Raw genomic sequence first — 18,342 nt, 5'->3', positions numbered from 1 at the left:
GAGTGTGAGTGAATCTGCGTGTGTGAGAGCAGGAGTATAAGAATGAGCGTGAGTGTGTGAGAATCTGCAGGTGAGTGTGTAAGATGATGAGTGTACGAGTGTGTGTGTCTGGGAGAATGAGCGTGACTGTGAGAATCAGAGCGTGTGAGAGAGAGCAGCAGTGTAAGAGTGGGTGAGAGAGTGTCTCGGTGAGATTGAGTGTGTGTGAATATGCATGTAGGCGAGAGTGTAAGAGCAGGAATGTGAGACTGTGTGTGAGAATGTGTTGGTATGTAACAGTCACAACTTCTTAAGACCCTCTAAAGGCACTGTCACCCCTGAGGAGGCCCAGGGTGGCCCTGGGGCCACTTGCGGTCTTCTGCAAGCACAGCGGCCCTGTGCCCCGGTGCCAATACAATTGTATCCACTCATCAACCTCAACATGACAGGCAGGCGTGGTCCCTCCCTCCCCTCACCCGGTCTGGGTGACACTGCAGAAGGGGATCATAGAGAGAGTGGACTGACTGAAGAAATGGAAGGTGAAAAGAAGTCAAAATTTCCTAACCAAACTAACAGTTTGATGAAACTAAAGAGAGGACATGGAACCCAGCTTCTCGGGATCAATTTTGAGATGACTCTACATTTGCAAGCAGCGGATTACCCTCCCCTGAACGGATCAGACACGGGAGAAAGGCGCCGTGACGTTCTACGGAGACAGTTAGTTTCAGAAGCTCACGGGAGCAGTTCTTCCCTGTGCCGCAGGGTCGCTGTGAGTCAGCGCCGAGTTGGTGGCAGTGAGGTTGGACTGGGTTTGCACAGGGAGGAGGCAGCTACCTGGGGCAAGGGGTCCCAGCCCCACAGGCACTCCGGACGGAGGCCACTGCACTGTCCAGGGAGGAGGCAGGGCAGCGGTGGGTGGGGGCAGTCAGCATACCGCTGGCCCTTCCAGCACCAGCAACAGAGCCCCCATGCGGTGGAGGGTTGGGGAGGGGCGGGGGCTGGGGCCCAGAGCACTGCCTCTCTGCTCGCATCTGTATTCTGGGCATGAGGAAGCCTGGGTTTTCTGCGGTGTCTCTCTGCTGCCTAGTGGACACGGGACTTCTCTGGAACCCACCTGCCCCTCCCAGCTCAGCCCCCAGCCCCGGAGGGTCCCCAAGAACACAGCTGGAGCCAGGCTTTCACGGGGAAGCCTGTGGCCTCTGCCGCCAGCACTAAGCCCTTTGCCAGGCCAGGTCACTCCGCTGTGCTGGTTTCTGTGTAGGCAGCTGGACCCCTCCTGGATCCTGACACAACAGAGCCCAGACATCACCAGCTCATGTCCCAGATGAAGGCAGGCTGTCGCCGTGCCTCGTGGGGGCATTCCTAGGGCCAAAGGGCCATTAAGTACTTGTCCCAGGAGGATGGTGTGCAAGTCCAGTCTCCTGGGCCGCCAGTCAGGGCGCTTGGGCTGTGGACAAAGAGGCTTTCATCCAAGGGACATCCATCTCCAATTAGTGAAGAGGGAGCTTGGGGAACAGTGCCTTCCCAGCCCTGGGCACGCAGCGGCCGGCTCCCTACAACTCCCGGAGCCCAAAACACCAGGCCAGCAGCGCAGGATGGAGCTTGGCTGGGGAGACAGTGCTGCCTGCTCTGTGAACACATGCCACAGGGTGAGGGCCCATGTGTGGGGTGCCCATGAAGTAGAATCGTGGTGCCAAGACCAAGTCCTCCAAGGGGGACTGAGGCCGCCCCACGAACCGCCGAGGTCTGAGGAGAAACGGGGCAGGGTCAAGCCATAAAACTCATGACGCGCAGGCATAGAGCATCACAGTATGGTGGGAACGTGGGCCCCGACAGGAGGGTCTCCACCAGATGCACAGCAGAAGCATGGCTGGCCTCACCCCAGAGGGTGCCACACAGACCCCATGCCCATCACCAGAGTACAGCCGGGTTTGAATGGTGCTATCTTGTGTCCAGTGTTCAAAGCAAATTCTAAATGCTCTTACAGTGTAAGACACAAAGTAACAATAATAATATATATAATTGATCACGGATTCACGAGGGTGGGAGGGTGGGGGAGGGAGGGGAAACAAAGAAGAGCTGACACCAAGGGCTCAAGTAGAAAGAAATTGTTTTGGAAATGTTGATGTCAACCTATGTACACATATGCTCAATACCATTGAATGATGGATTGTTATGAGATTTATAAGAGCCCCCCAATAAAATGATTCATTAAAAAAAAACAACCCAAAAAGATCAAAGCAACTTCCCGTCTTGAGCTAGATTTACAGGGTCCTCACCCCCAGCCCGTGTAGCAGTATGGGAACTTCGTGGCCTGCCCACTCATAGTGACACTTTGGGGCTCAGGGAACTGTCCCTGAGGTTTTCTGAGACTGCACATCTCTATGGGGCAGACAGCCTCATCCTGCTCCCCTGAATCTGTGGGTGGGTGTGAATCACTGGTCTGAACCCACTGAACCACCAGGGCTTAACCACTCAATGTGAACAGGGGGCGGGGGTCCTAAGAACGTTGCCCGGGTGACTTCCAGGAGGGGGGGCTGTGGAGGGTAGGGAGCGTTGTCCCTTTCATTCTGAACTGTTGGGCTTTCAGACACCAGCTAGGCTCTCAGAGTTGAACTGGTTTTGGAGCCATGACAAATGGAGGAGGAGCCCTGGTCAGGGCTCAGGGGACTGTCCCCCACCTCGGTCCATCGGGAGGAAGATTAAGGTGGCACAGTGGCTACGAACTGGACTGTTAACAGTTTGAAGTGACCAGCCGCTCTGTGAGAGAGAGACCAGGCTTTCTACTCCCATAAAGAGTGACATCTCAGAACCCCCGGGGCTGCTCTACCCTGGCCTACGGGCTCACGAGGAGTGCGCCTCAGCTTGGGATGAATGTCCAGCCGCTGCTCCCACAGTGCAAGTCAAGGTGGCAGCAGGCAGGGGGAGCTCTGGGTGAGGGGAGGGGAGAGGGCTCCCCCCAGCCCTCGGTGAGGAGCCCAGGGGCGGGCTCTTCCTCGGAAGGGGAGTGGGGTCTGTGGTCACGCGGTGTTCCCATCCCCTGCCTATTCCGTGACTCACATCAGAACGCTTGTCACTAGACGTGGACCTGTGCCGATAACTCGGGTCATCTCCTCTCCAGCCTCCTAAGATAATCACATCTGCAAAGTCCCTGCCACCAAATAAGGTCCCTCTCACATGCCCCCGGGACCAGGCCCCTGAAGGACAGGCGTGAGGGGCCCTCCGTCCATGGCAGAGCAGGAGGGAACCTGACAGACTAAAAGGCCTTCCTTCCCCAAGTGCTGCAGGCTTGGATTTGGGGTGGTGGGGAGAAGGCCAGTGATCCCTCAGAAACCTGGGAGAGGGGGGCAGATATTTAGAGGGAGGGTGCTCTGGACAAGTGGTCTAGGACCCCACTGGAGGCACCACTCGGACCCCCGGTGCAGGTCACTCAGGCACAAAGGCACCCAGGCTTCCTGAGTGGCTTGCATACAAGGGGCAAGACACCTCCCACAACAGATGGTTCACCGCTAGAAGGGCCCAGAGTGGCCACAACCTGGGTGCCTGCCCCGCAGTGAGGAGAGCTCCCTCCCCTCCCCAGCGGCAAAAGACACCACCTGTCAGTGCTGACAGAGGAACAGAAAGGACCCTCCCGGCACACCCACCGCAATGGGGTGGCACATCACCACCTCAGTTGTGGGACTCAGCTGAAGCCCATGGGACCCCACCCCCTGCTCCCTCAGCCTGTCTTCACTGAGTGGGAGGGGCCGTGTGGGGCTGGCATGGCGGGAGGGGGCGGGGCTGGGGAGGAAGCCCAGTCAGGCCACTCCCTATTCAGGGGAGAACCGAGGCCTGATGCTTTGTGCAGACAGAGACAAGGGGCCTGGGAGGGCGGTCCGCATGAGGCCCTGGAAGGACCCCAAAGCTGCAGAGATGAGGTGGAGTGAGGGGTGCACAGGGATGCCCCTAGCAAGTGCCTGCAGGCCCGGATGGATGGCTGCATCAGGGACACACATGTGGCCAATGTCACCGGGCAGGGCCTGGCCTGCAGGATGGAGGAGTCAGGCGCTATGGCTGCGGAGGGTGAGGGGGTAGTTGGAGGGGGGTGCCCAGGGGTCAAAGCTGTGGGTGCAGCCAGATGGAGAACTCCCAGCTGTGGTGCCGGCAGACATGGCTCTGGCCTTGTCTGTGGGGGAGTGCAGGACACCAGCTGCCAAGGGGCATGAGAATGGAGGGGTCTGGGGGCAGCGGTCCCCAGGCGAGACCTGGGCAGAGGCACCTTCCTGACAACAGCAATGGCCAGCCTGCCCCAGGAAGTACTTCCCAGCAGGGAAGGGGGCAGACTGGGGGGGGGGATTCTTCCACGTGTTTATTTATACTTACATGAGCTGGAGGTCCTTCCCCTTTAAAGGAAGGCCTTATCTAAATTGCCGTAGGAGTGTGAAAAGCAGGCCCAGCTGGCTGACCCTCTCTCAATGCATCCCCCAGGGTCATCACCCAGGGGAGGAGTGGAGAGGGTCTCCTCTACTCTCAGGATGGAGCAATTCTGAGCCCCTAGGACATTCCCTGAGGTAAGGGTCTCCCACCTGGTGGGAGCTCCTTTATGTGCCCAGGACTGTGTAAGAGTCCAAATTCTCACAACCATGGAGTCAAGGCCAACTCATAGGGCCCTGCAGGACAGGGTAGAAATGTAGAACTCATAGTGAAACTACTAACTCTTTACAGGAATAGCCAGCCTCCTCTTTCTCCCGAAGAGCGGCTGGTGGTTTTGAACTGTGGACCTTGCAATGAGCAGCTCACTGTGCAGTGTAAGAATCAGAGGACTGGAAAACACTCTTTGAAACACTCAGCAACCAATAGGAGGGGCTTTCGGGGGGTGGGGGGATAGTCGACAACCTCCCCTGCTGCCGAGCCCCAAGTCTCTCTCCCTTTTAGAGGAGGCCCTGCCACACTCAGGACCGAGGGAGGGCCCGGGAGGGGGGGTGCTGGGCATCAGCTGGGGATGGGAGGCTGTGGGAAATGGGCCTTGGACCTGCCCTGCTGTTCTAAGCTTTCTTCGGTCCCACTCCTGTCCCAGCCACACAGGTTCCCCCTCCCTGAGGAGGGACCAACTGGGGACAAACTTAACAGCCCGGGGAAATCAGAGTGGGCCATTTCCAAGCTGGGATGACAAGCTGAGTGGCAGGCATATCAACTGCCATGCAAGAAGGCAGGGGCACCTTCCTAATGAGGAAAACTGTCCCCGACTCAAGGGAGGCCCCCTTGTCCGCGGCTCTCCATTAGACTGAGCCCTTGCTCCAAAGGTGGGCTGGAGAGGAGGGCAGAGGCCCAGACAGATGACTGGGGTCCTATAGGCTTGAGTGAATGCAATATCCTCTCTTAGCGGTGATTCCCCAAAAGACATATTCTTTGAACGGTGACCAGACATGAAAAAACTAAACTAAACAAACAAACAAACAAACACCCCTAGAAACTCCTCATTCCCCAAGAAAGCCTTGTATGAAAAGAGCATCAAGAAACTGGAATTGTTACCCTAAAGAAGAAGGGAGGAAGAAAATAAAAACCAAAAAACTTGCCATATTGAATCCATTCCCACACCCATAGCAACCCTACAGGACAGAGCCGAACTGCCCGTAGGGCTTCCAAACCTGTACATCTGTACAGAGGCAGACTACGGAGCACCTCGTTCATCAATCTCCCGTGGAGTGATGGGCGGGTCCGAGTGCTGACCTTGCAGTTAGCAGCCCAGGGCTGAACCACTGCCCCCCAAGGGCACCTTAGCTTAAAACCAAACTCACTGCCATCCAGTCAATGCTGACTCATAGCGACCCCCTGTAACTGTTTCCAGGAGTAGAAAGCCCAGCCTTTCTCCCAAGGAGCTGCTGGCGTTTCAAAGCTCTGGCCATGCAGATCACAGCCCAGGCAAAACCGTGCCACCAGGATTCCTTAGCTTAAAACAACACACGCCAACTCTCTCACGGTTCTGGAGGCCGGAAGGCATCACATCAAGGTGTTGGTCAGGCTGATGGTTCTTTCTGGAGGCTCTAGGGGAGAATCTGTCTGCTGGCCTTTTTCCAAGGTCACTCGTGCCCACCCCTATCGTCACAGTCCTTCCCCTCCCCTATCGAGGCCCCTGTACTCACACAGGCCCCACCCCCACCCCCACCCCCACCCCCAGCCGGAGCCTCATCTCAGGGCCCTCATCCCATCCTCAGAGTCTTGTTTGCCGTCGTTGTTAGGGGCCGTGTTGTTAGGGGCCGAGCTGACTCATGGCCATCGGTGCACAGCAGAAGGAAACCCTGTCCGTCCTCACAATTGTTCCTGTGCTCGCGTCCATTGCTGCAGCCACGGTGTCCATCCGTCTCCTTGAAGGCCTTCTTTCTCACTGCCCCTCCACTTGACCGAGCACGATGTCCTTCTCCAGGGACCGGTCTCTCCTGACAACACCCAGAGTACGTGAGACCGAGTGTCTCCATCCGTGCGCCTCTAAGGAGTATTTGGGATGTACTTCTTCCCAGACAGATGCTTGCTCTTTTGGCAGTCCACGGTGCTTTCAAGATTCTTCTCCAGCACCCGAGCTCGAATGCACCGATTTGTCTTGGTCTTCCTTATTCAACGTCCAGCTTTCACATGCAGGAGGTCACTGAAAACCAGAGCTTGGGTCGGGGCACACGGTAGTTGTCAAAGTAACCTGCTTGTTTTTCAACACGTTAAAGAGGGTTTGTGCAGCAGATTTACCTAACGCAATGCATCCTTCGATCTCTTGACTGCTGCTTCCATGAGCATTGATTGTGGATCCAAGCAAGATAAGACCACATATTCACAGGTTCGGGGACATCCTGAGATCAGTGGCATTATTTGGCCTACCGCATATGCCAGTGGGAATTTGTGGTAGTTACATAATCTGGTGTCAACTTGAGAATATTAAGAGTGAAGGGGTGGAGTCTAGTCTGTCAATCAGGTCGCAGTTTGACAACCTCATTTGGAGGCGCAAAGGAGATAAATAGCTCACTGGAGGCCAGATACACTCTCTCCCTTCAAGACATTCCTGATAACAAGCCTGATGGAGCTATGCTAAGGGGACCAGACGTCCCGCTTTGGGGCATTTTTTAAAAGTCCCAATTTTTGGAAAGAGTGCACGACAAGCTAGGGAACAGTCTATTTGGTCCATATAGACCAAATTTTTAATCAAGAACGCCCCCCTCACCCCACCCACCCCACCCCCCGTCAGTGGTGTCCCGCTTTAAATCTGGTCACCTTAAGCTATGCTGATGCAGTCAGAGCCCCTGGAGTTAGAGGAGCCATGTGGAGACACACACCAGTGCTGAGATACTTCCATCAACACTGGATCCATAAGACGTTCCACCCACTGGCCTGTGATCTTCCTGTACTCAGCATCATTGCATGGCTGCGTGAGTCTAAAGAGGAATTTATGGACTAGTATTGACATATGGGGTAATATCAGACTTATGGACTTGATCTGGACTGGGCTGGGCTGTTTTCTCAATATAAAATTGCTCTTTGATATAAAACTTTTCTTATACACATGTGAGTGTCTCTGAATTTGTTTCTCTGGTCTACCAAGACGAACACAGAATTGAAGCATACAAGGGGGTTTCAAAGCGTCCGTGGGAGTTCAGGGATATGTGAGGGGGTCGCACCTTGTCTATTCAGCATGAGGGTGTGGGCATCTGAAACAGCAGCCTGGCCTCGGAACCCTCACAGGCTGGGCCAGGCTGGGCCAAGTGTGGGCCTCCCAGGGGCCCATCCACACCGTGAGGGGCCTTGGGCAGGGGTGGGAACTGGAAAGGAGGGGACTCAAGTCTGAATGGTCAGCTTGTCCCCACAATGACAGGCAAGTCTGTGTTGGGAGAGGAGGTTTGTCTTTCCAGTCTCAAATCTCCAGCGCCAGACTTAATTATTTTGAACTCTGAATTGATGAGTGATAACCCGAGCGGCCAGCTCTGGCTGACATGTGCCCCACAGCGCCACCGGGAGCCAAGGGGTGCTGCCAGGTACCACCAGGGTGGGCACAGGGTGCCTCCCACGGAGGCAAGGAGACGAGGGTCAGTGTGAAGAGAGAGAGGCTACAGGTAGGTCCTTTACTGAGCATGAGGTCCTTCTCCAGGGACTCGTCTCTCCTGACAGCGTCCAAAGTACGGGAGGGGTACTTTGTGACCTGGAGGTGCTGAGGGCCCAGGAAGGGGCTTCCTTTTTCTCCCGGGGAGGCACCTGCCACCTGGACAGCCCCAGAGGAGGCTTAGGAAAAGACGAGGCCTCAAATCCAGATCACGCCTCGTCCTCAGAGAATACAGCCCCATCTTTCCCGGGGGTCTGCAGGCAGCCTCAAGGAGACCCTCCTGTGGGAAGCCATAGAGCTGACTCTGGACTCACAGCACCAGTAAACGCACCGCGTGCCGCACCGGCCTCGTGATGGGTCACATTCCACAAGGTGATGTGCAGAAGTGGATCACCAGGCCTTTCTTCCTAGTCTGCCCGAGTCTGGAAGATCAACTGAAACCTGTTCGGCGTCATGGCAAGATACAAGGCTCCACTGAGAGCCGGGCGGTGCTTCACACATGCACTGGCGGGGACGTCACCGGGATCTCTCCCACATGGGAGCAGAGAATTCTCCCACAGACCCACCACTGGGGAGAATCATAGGCTCAAGGGTGCAGGGTGAGTCCGGGGTGCTTGGCCATCTCTGAGACCCTGGGCTCTCCGCCCAAGCCATCTTCTTCCCTGCACTGCCCTACTCTCAAAGAACATGCTCAAGAGACTGTCCAACGCCCGGCCGCCGAGTCCAGGTGCACTCACAGGGTAGAACTGCCCCTGTGGGTTTCCGAGACTACAACTCTTGTCGCAAGTAGAAGGCCTCGTCTTTTTCCCGAGGAACGGCCGGTGGCTTTGGAACGGATGACCTTGCGGTTAGCAGCCCAGCACGTCACCGCTGCACCACGAGGGCTCCAGGTACGTGTTGGAGGCCATAAAAGAAAATCATAGTAAGTAAATAAAATCCAAGCCCCACGCTCTCAGTGAAACGATCTCCTGACGGAAAGGGCTGAGCACAGCTAGGAAGGTGTGGGAGGCAGGGCCCACCAGAGCTGGGCGGCCTGACCCAGGATGCTCTCCGGGCTTCCTGGAGGAATCCCAGGCCCCCACAGAGAAGCAGCCAAGGGGCATGGAGAGTGGGATCTTGGATGGTAATTAGCACATGAGAACGTGCATCCTCCTCGAGGACCAAACACTTCCCAAAACTGCAGCACCCGAGAGAATATGTTTCTATTTGTCAAATTAGCGACCCCTTGAAGCGCTGCCGACAAGCTGGAGGCCACATGTAGATGACGGCTGCCCCCTTTGGAGAGACTGCCTCCTTCTTCTCAACACTGGGCGGTGGGAGGAGGGCGCAGACAAGGCCTGCAGGAACACAAAAGGCTAACGGAGCCCAGCCAGGCTGGCTGTCCTTGGCCTGCCAGCAGTGGGAGGAGCAGTGTCCTGGTTTAATGATCACCCTCAGCCCTGCCCCCAGACGGTGGCCTCTGGAGATGCACTCTCCTGTTAACCCCCTCGTTTCCTGCTTGCCCATTGAGAGGCGCTCAAAATATGCATCCGCGGAAGAGGCGAGAGGGCTGGGCTACACCCACTGCACTGGCTGGGCGACAAGTGACCTTCAGTCCTACTCATTATCTCCCAAAGAGGGGACCGCCAAGAACACCTTCCAAAGTTCCCACTAATCCCCCCCACCACAAACATGGGTGTCTTCATCCCTGGGAATGGTCACAGATGCTGACGCCAAGGGAGTCACCTGGCTCACCAGGGAAAGGGGACCGCAGGGGAAGGCCACTCCACCTCAGACAGCCCCTTCTGCTGGGGCAGGTCCTCAACAGCTCTGCCGGGGCGGGCCTGCTGAGTGCCTTGGATGGTACCCCCCCCCTCCGCACCACCCCAAAAGCCCCATAGAGCCTGGCCACCCCAAAGCCCAATGTCCAAGCAGCATCCACGCGAGTCAGGGATTCCTCCGAGGCAGGGCGCCGGCCATTCTAAAAGGGGATGGAGAAAAATGCTGTGGAGGCTTCTGGGCCCAGGTCCCTGCAGCGGTGAGCTCCGTCCAGCTGTGGCCATGCCAGTGGCTGACTGGAGCTCCTTCCTGTTCCCAGAGCACCAGGACTGGGGTTCGACAGCTTCCGGAAGAGGCCCTGAGCTCCGGGGGGCTCTCCCACCCCAGCTGGCTACCAGTTCAGGCCATCCTCAGTGGAAGGGTATCTCTGGTCTTCCCTACGAAGCACCGAGGCTAGCAGGTCCACCCCAGGCAGGAATCCCCACTGTGGAAACCTAGGACCAACCAGATCTTTCAGCAAGATCCCAGGCGAGGGCCCAACCAGGAGTAGAACTGGATTCGCTCAGTGGAGGCAACAAAACAGGTATAGATGAGGACTTCAGACAAAGAAAGGAAAACAGGCCTGTGGTAGCTTCCGAGATGAAATCCAGGCTCTGCCCCTGGAATCCATCACCAAATGCCCTTGTCTTGCAGGTCTTGTCCCCTCCTCCTGCCAGCTCCTGTCCCTGGGCTTCGGCCCCTGGACTGGTGTCCTTTCCAAGAAATACCCCACAGAAGTCAATCTTTACCCGTCTCCAGCAGTCTTTTGGTCTTCCAGAAACCAGGGGGTGGTCCGGGGCCTCACCTATCACTCCAGGCTGGTGCTCCGGGGTCTGCCCTGTCCTACCTCATCATAGGCGCCTACCTCCCATGGCAGGGCGAACCCAGAGGACAGGGGGAGGGAGTGATCCCCTCTGCTGGTCAGCAGGTCCAGAGAGGCGAATGGATCTACCAAGAGCTTCTCTCCTTTCTGTGGCCCTCGCGGAAGTCAGGCAGGCCTGTCAGGCTCAGGCTTGCCTGTGTCGGAACCTGAGCCAGGGGAGCTGGGAGGGAAAGCAGGTCCCTGCAGACACAGCTTGGGGAGCAGGGACATGGTGCCCCACGGCCTCTAATTTCAATGTGACTCAGCGGCACTCATGATCAAATGTTCCTTGCTCCTCCTGACAGTGCGGTGTTGGCCTCAGGCCATTAGTTGGAAATGTGTCCGCAGGAGGTCAGTTGGTGCTACTCCTCTCTCCACCTGCTGGTGATGGGGAGCCCTGGGGGCAAAACTCCCAAGCCCACATGGCACTTCCCAACTCCTAGAAGCAGTCAAACTGCATGGTGGGAAGATACAATGGGTGGTGGGGAGATACAGTGTATGTGGTCAAGTTACAAGGTATAGGATGTGGAGGCACAAGAGATGGCCTACAGGTACAATGTACCTGTGTGCCTCACAAGAGCCAGGAGGGCGAGGGATACAGGGGCCCCAGGTAAGGAGAGGAAGACAGAGGGAGGTAACTTGTAAGGTCTGTACTCGGGGACCGGATGCAGTATGCACAGGGCATTCTGCTGCCTGGGGAGGGGCTCGGCAGCCCCATCATCCAGGGTAGGAGTCCCAAGCAAAGGACTAATCCCACACCCCAAACCATCAGGGCCTAGAGAGGCCACCCTGGTGCCAGAGCCAGGGGCCTCGCTCACACCTTCCCCAACAGTCTCCGATCTCTTTCTGAGCGGCTGCATTTTGGGTAACAGCTAATGCCTCACTTTGTGTGCAAGCCAAGCAGCTATTTCCCCACATGGTACCCCTTCCCATCACCGGCAGCTTCAAATTTGGGGGGCATTATCCACCAAGTCCTGTGATTTAGTCTTCCCTGGGACCGATATAGGAAGCATCAGATGGTGTGAGCTTAGGCAGGTTTGTGATTAAGACAGAAATGTCTTCCAGGGCACTGTATCTTGCTCTCCGACAGGTAGCATCGAGACAGGCATCCGGCACAGGGAGCTCTGCTCATCCAGGGGCAAGGTCAGCTGCAGTCTCCCCATCTGATCCGAGTACAAGAGGGGCTCTCAGACACAGCAGTGCTGGCTGAGGCCAGAGAGGAAGAAACTCCCTGTAGGTCAGCTCAGAAGAGAGCTGGGCCTTGCCACCCAACTGTCACCCACCAGCTGAGTGGCCCTAGGAGGTCCCTTGAACTCTATGGGCTCTAGCCCTTGTCTGGAGAGTGCAAGGGCAGTGGCAGATGGGCCCCAGAATGTCCTCTATCACCAGGTCCTTAGAGGGGCCCACTGCACCCCAGGGTGAGCCACACTGAGAGCCAGTGGAGCACCCCCTGGGGGAGGACCGCATCTTTGCAGGGGCTCCTCCCTCCAGGCTGCACTTAGGCTGTGGCCCCAGCCCACAAGCTGCTTCTTCAGGAAGTGCCAGATACCACACCCCACAAAGAACCCCTGGGCGCCCCACCTGGTCCAGAGAACCAAGCCTTTCCAACAATCTGACAAGGAGAGAAGCTAGGCATGTTGGCCAAGATAGAATCCGTGTGTGTGCATGTATGTATATGATGTACATATTCCTGTGTGCTCACTGTATATGTGCATCGATACTGTGAGTCCATGTGTGCACACAGGCAAAGCTATTCATTGTTTTTGAGTGTGCACAGGAATGGGCATGTGTGTTTGTGTGTTCTGACATGCACTCCCATTTGCATGTGTTTGTGTCCACACTGATGTGGTCATATACACATACATGTGCATGTGCTTGTGTATATTCATGCATCTGCATGCATGCTACATTTGGGCACGCATGCATGTGTGCGTTTCTGTGTGTGCACATGGGCCATGGGTGCACTTATGCATGCGCACTTACTGTTTGTGCGGGTGCATTTGCACTTTTCCAAGTGAAGCCATGGCGTGGAGGGAGGTAGGGCCCCCCCAGTCTTGCTCCTAGTGCCCCCAGGCCCCCTCCTCTCTGGCATCCTGGTCTGAGGCATATTCGTTACCCTCCTTCTAGGTTTCTCCACACAGGACTTTTTCCCTCCCCTCTTTCTTTTACATGAAAGCAGGCAAGCCCTGAAAAACAAGTTTTGCTGAAATCCAAAACTGCCTTACGAGGCCCCTGCACCTGAGCCCTGAAGACTCCAGCGGGGCAGCTAGCGACGACCTGCGCTTGGGAACAGCTCCTTCCTGTCGTTCTAGAGTCTCCTGCTGCCCAGGTGGGCTGTGTCCCCAACAGACACCCATGGGCGCGGGGAGCCCAGAGGGCTGGGGCTCTGTTTAGTCCAACCCAAATTCTGCAGACTCACTGGAGAACGAGTCCGCTCTGGTGTGAGAGTTAGGGACTCAGCTTTGAAGTCTGGGCGACTAAGACCCCTAGAGTCTGCTGGGCAGAGAGCAAAGCCTGGTGGTGGGGGGACCGGATGCAAGCTGAGTTCTCCTGGGGAGGGTGGGCAAAGCCTGGTGTGGAGACAAGCTGAGGCTTCTGGCCTGGCCAAGGAAAGCCAAGGCCAGTGCCCACTACAACCCTCAACCCTTCCACCTGCACGCCGACACACAGACCCTCCTGTGGGCCCACCAGCACGTTAGCCCAGGAGAATCCACACACCCTCGCCAAGGGAGGAGGCACTCAGGTGACATGCATGCCACATGGCACTCATGCATGCCACATGGCTGGGGAACAGTGGACCCTGACCTCGGTGGCGGTGTCAGACAGCTGACTCAGACGGCAGTTCAGCCCCGAGATGGAGCTCGCAGCCTTCCCCTCCATGGCCAGTAGGCTAAGCCACGTCGCCTGGGTCTTCATACTCCCCAAGGGCAACATGAGGTCAAAACAAGAGGGTCCATGCACACAGGCCAGGCCGCTGGTGTATCCTCTTTCCCTTGATAGAGACTGAAGGGGCGCTCACTGGCCCAGTGGTTCAGTGCTTGGCTGAGAGGTACCATCCAGCAGCCCTAGGGGGAAATCCGTGGCAGTCCGCTTCTGGAAGACGAACAGCCTTGAATAGCACGGGGCACTCTGCTCTGTCCTAGACCTAGCGCGTCCCTCCAAGTCAGAATCCACACGAGGGCAACAAGTTTCTAAGTGTCCACGGAATATGCTCGTCCGTCTGAATGTTAAGCTTAAGGGGACCGTAATGACCAGGTGAAACACAAACACAGTTGAGGGTGTCTGGGAGGGTTCCCACAGAGCCAGTGGCTGGCACAGGGGGCTCACCCACGGGAGGCTACATGGGCCCTCATCAGGCCTGCTCTCTCACCCCATGTGGCACGTGTCCACTCAGTGGGCAAAAGGCCACTTTCCACGAGCCTTCACGGTGTCAGGTGCACTCACACATCTTGAGCCCCAGTCTGAGCTCCCCAGGACAGTGGGAGGCTCATGGGTCCCTTTGGCAGCCAGCAGTGAGGCTCTGGACAGACAGCCAAGCACCCGGCCTTGAAGGAAAAGGAGGGGCTTGCCACAGCCCATGAGCTACTTATTCCCTGTGAGATGAATGTGCTTTCGGCTTCCTGTCCACGGTGCAGAGGGGCGCGTCAGTTGACCCGATCACTTAACTTGAGCCTGAACCCTGGCAAATACGAAGACAGGAGGGTCGGAGCTGTTTGCCGGGAAGGCTCCACCCCAAAGTTCCTTCCTGGGCAGGGTAGGCATCACAGGTTCACCAGCCAGGAGCTCGAGAACTGGGTGGTCCCTCCTGGGCTTTGGCTGCCCTTGGTGGGGAGCGGCCCACCTTGTAACCCATTATGCCACCAGGGCTTCTCTGGACACCCACCCCAAACCTCATGACCATCAAGTAGATTCAGACTCATAATGACCCTGGGTAGGTGAAGTAGTTAGCGTATTGCGCCAACTTGGCCAATAAACACATGTGGAGTTAATTGAAGGGTGGAGGGATAAATGGCTCAGTGAGCCTCACCCTCCTGTTCTCAGGTCTCTTGCTTTGTGTTGGTCGGACCAGGGTGCAGCTGCCTTAGCCAGTTCCCTGCTTCAGCTGGCAAGGCTCACTTCCTGCAGGACATCGCCGAGGGGAAGCCACATGGACCTATCTCTATGCAGCCCTGGGTCCTGGGACAACTGTGTGGAGACCCCTGCCAGCGCTGAGATGTTTACACGTTCACTGATTTGGCTTTCCTCCTGCAGTTGTTGTCATTGTGTGTGTTTTGTGAGATGGAGGAGGACATTGTGGATTGGTGTCGGACATATAAGTTAATGTGGGACTTATGGGCTTGGGCAGCACTGGGTTGGGATGTTTTCTTGATGTGCACATAACCTTTATATAAAACTCTCTCTTATACATGAGTTTCTGTGGATTTGTTTCTCTAAAGTACCCAGACTAACACAGTAGGGTTTCCGAGACTGTGAGCCTTCATGGGAGCAGACAGTTTCATCTCCCTATGGAGAAGTAAGTGCCCAGTGGCTTTGAATCGCCAACCTTGCAGTTAGCAACCCAACACCTCCCAGATCCCTCAGAGCTCCTTCTGGCCACCTCAGAGCCCACACCCAAACCACTGCCATCAAGTCGAAGCTGACTCGTAGCAACCGGACCAAGAGGACAAGGTAGAAATGCCCTATGGGCTTCCATGACTGTGACTTTTCATGAGTAGAAAGCCTCGTCTTTCTCTGGTGGTCTTGAACGTCTGACCTTGAGTCTAACAGCCCCACAGGTAACCTCCTAAGCCCCAGGGCTCCTTTCCTTCTGACCACAGCAGCATGGAATCCAAGATCTCTCATTGTCACTGACCTGGACAGAGACCACAGTCACCCGTGGGATAACCAAGGAAACAGAGGCCAACAACAGGAGGGCCACTGAAGAGGGTCTAGCTCAGTTGGTCATGAGGCTGCCTCAAGCCAGGCCATTCTACCCACAGGACCCACTGATGCTGCTTCCCTGCAAGATTTCCCTGCCCACCATGTTTCTCATGACCGTGCACAGCACACATGCCACCCAGATCATGCACATGAACCAGCCAGCCCTGTTCCGGAAACAATAATCCTTCTCCTTTCTCAACTCACCGCCATTCAGCCGATTCTGACTCATCATTTCCCACTTGACTATTAACCCAAAAGTTGGATGCTCAGGCCCACCCACAGGTCCCCAGGAAGAATAGCCTGGCATCTGAGAAACCAGCCACTGAAAGCCCTGGGAAGTACCGTTCTCCTCGGACACAGAGGGGATGGCCAAGAGTCAGGGTTGGCTCAATGGCAACTAGGGCTGGGTGCTGGGGGGCAGGCTGTGGTCTAGACGTGGAGAGGTGCAGCGTTTCTGGTCAGAAAAATGTGCAAGTCAGCACACCGGGGATCACGTCTCTGATTCTCCAGAGCGATTAAGAGTTCCCTGCCTTTGAGAAGCCACTGCCAAACCAAGATCTCACACACACTAGCTCCTCTCCTCCCATTTCACGGGCACTCAGTAGGGCAGGGGAACTAGTGACTCACCCACCATTCTGGGCTGGGGTTCATCCAGAGCAGAGCCTGTTCCTGTCTCTCACCAGGGAAGGGGTAGGGGTGGGGTGGGGGTGGGCAATGCACACAAGCCTCCCCCCACTTTCTCCACCCCCCTTTCCCCTCCAGCCGAGCCAGTTTCCTGCTTCCATCTATAGCAGATAGAGAAGCAGCCACATTCCACTCCAGACCCCTGGGAAGGGCCCTTCCTGTCCCAGAGGGCAAGAGGCAGTCACAGTCATAGCCCTGCTGGCACACACAGCCTTGTGATTGTGAGCAGTAACACACACACACACACACACACACACACACACACACACACACACACCATTAACTTTACCTCCCTTCTCCAAGTTCTCAAGCGGGCTCTTCCCCACACTCACCAACGTTGATGGTACGGTTCTTCTCTAAGAACACATCAGCCTGTAAATTCTCCATCTTGATAGCAAGTTCTTTTGGCTGGGGCCTGGGCTGGGCTGGCCAGGGTCTTTACCCCTCTCCATTGGGATTATCCGAGAGGGGCCCAGTTCACAAATCCCCACACAGGCAGCACAGCCTGGAGCCAAACCTGCATCATCATGGGGAGGCCTGGGTGGTTCTGTCCGGGCGGGGCCCCTGGCACCACGCGCCTCCCTCAAGGGATCGGGGCTGCGCTTTCTCACCCGCCACAGATAAACACAAATAGGCCAGGGGTTTGGCTGCGGCACGCAAGTGTTTGTCAGCATGTTTGGCGTGGTTACTTTTTCTCTTCTAAGTCTATGCTAATATTTAACCTGGCAGCTGAGCTTGGAAACAACGAAAAAACTTCTGATTTCTCTTCCGCGAAGGGCTGGCTTCCCTTCATCTTCTCCCAGTCCTCCCACTGTGCTCAGGAGACGTGCCTCCATCCCCCCGGGGCCACCGCATGGTCCTCCGGGTTCTATTCCCATCTGGGACCACTCGGCAGCTCTGGGAGAGAGTGCTCTCCACCGTCCGGGACCCCCCTGCCCAAGGGCCACTTTCTCCTCCAGGTGCCTTTGTAGGGCTTGCGGGGAAGGAAGGCAGGGGCGCTGCCGCCGCGTGGTCGGAAAGGGATCCGCGGAAACTCAAGGCAGAGAAAGTTTACAAGGTAACCCGCGGGAGCGCACTACGCCCAGCGTCCCCGCTCTCCATGGAGCGGTCCCCGAGAGAGGAGCGCCCCATCCTGCCACAGGCCGGTCCCCAGCATTGTTCTCCGGAAGGGCCGCTGGGCGATCGGCGGCATCAAAGGGGGCCGCGTGAACCCGACACCGCGGCAGGCGCGGGGACAGGCCTGGCAGCCGCACAAAGGCTGGCCCGCCCGGCGCCCATGAAGCCGGGCCCTGGGGGACCTGCCGCGCAGCCTCTCAGGTTGGGAGGTCACCTCCTGCCTGGGCGACCTGCAGGTCTCCGTCCAGGTCGCTCCCGGGACCGCTGGGGCTGGGGCTGCGGCGCTGGGCGCAGGGACGGACGCCCGGGTGGGGAGCTGGAGGCCAGTGGCGGCGACACAGGCCAACGGGCCGGCAGCGAATGTCCCGAAGGCAGCAGCCGGCACTCGACCACCACCCCCAACCCTGGGACCTGGCCGGGCAGCGTCGGAGCGCACCAACTTTCCAACCAGTCAATGCCAACGGCTTTGGGACCTGGGGCACCTCGCCTGCCCCGCTCCCCGAGTCCCTCCCTGGACCTGGTCCCCGGGGACGCGCCGGGGTGGCGCGACGCCCCCGCCCTCACAGACCCCCCTCTGAGGAATGAATGGGGCTTCGGAGCGCGGCAGCGGGATGCCGGTCACACGGCGGTCGCCGCGACCTCTCTGCCGGGTGCTGCCAGCCCCTCGCCGCGTCCTCCCTCCCCCGGGCCACCTGCGAGCGCGCAGGGTCCTCGGGGCCACCGCTGCCTCCGGGAGGGAAGCCCGCGAGTGGACGAGGTGGGAGCAGCCGATGGAGACCGACCAGGACCCGCACAAAGGGCAGGGGGAGGCCGCGGGGCACGATCCCCCAACCCGGCGCGTCGCGGCCGGGAGCGGCCGGGCGTCTTACCTGACTCCGCAGAGGCCGCGCGGGCTCCGAGCAGCAGGAGCAGCGCGCCCAGCGCG

General features: G+C 57.3%; 1 protein-coding gene across 1 annotated transcript in view; it reads right to left on the bottom strand.

Moving 5' to 3' along the window:
* Positions 1 to 16,797, bottom strand: part of COL18A1 (collagen type XVIII alpha 1 chain) — a 104,766-nt gene extending 87,969 nt beyond the window's left edge. Inside the window, exon 1 of the mRNA XM_045284595.1 lies at positions 16,634 to 16,797. Coding sequence (XP_045140530.1) covers positions 16,634 to 16,688 — 55 coding nt within the window. The 5' untranslated portion in view covers positions 16,689 to 16,797. The remainder of the gene's footprint in view (positions 1 to 16,633) is intronic.
* Between the last annotated feature and the right edge of the window lie 1,545 nt (positions 16,798 to 18,342).

This window comes from Echinops telfairi, unplaced genomic scaffold, assembly GCF_000313985.2.
Source record: "Echinops telfairi isolate 266 unplaced genomic scaffold, ASM31398v2 ScPeMD7_7469;HRSCAF=8507_0, whole genome shotgun sequence".
Taxonomy (NCBI): Eukaryota; Metazoa; Chordata; class Mammalia; order Afrosoricida; family Tenrecidae; genus Echinops; species Echinops telfairi.
This window is presented reverse-complemented; position numbering and strand designations above follow the sequence as displayed.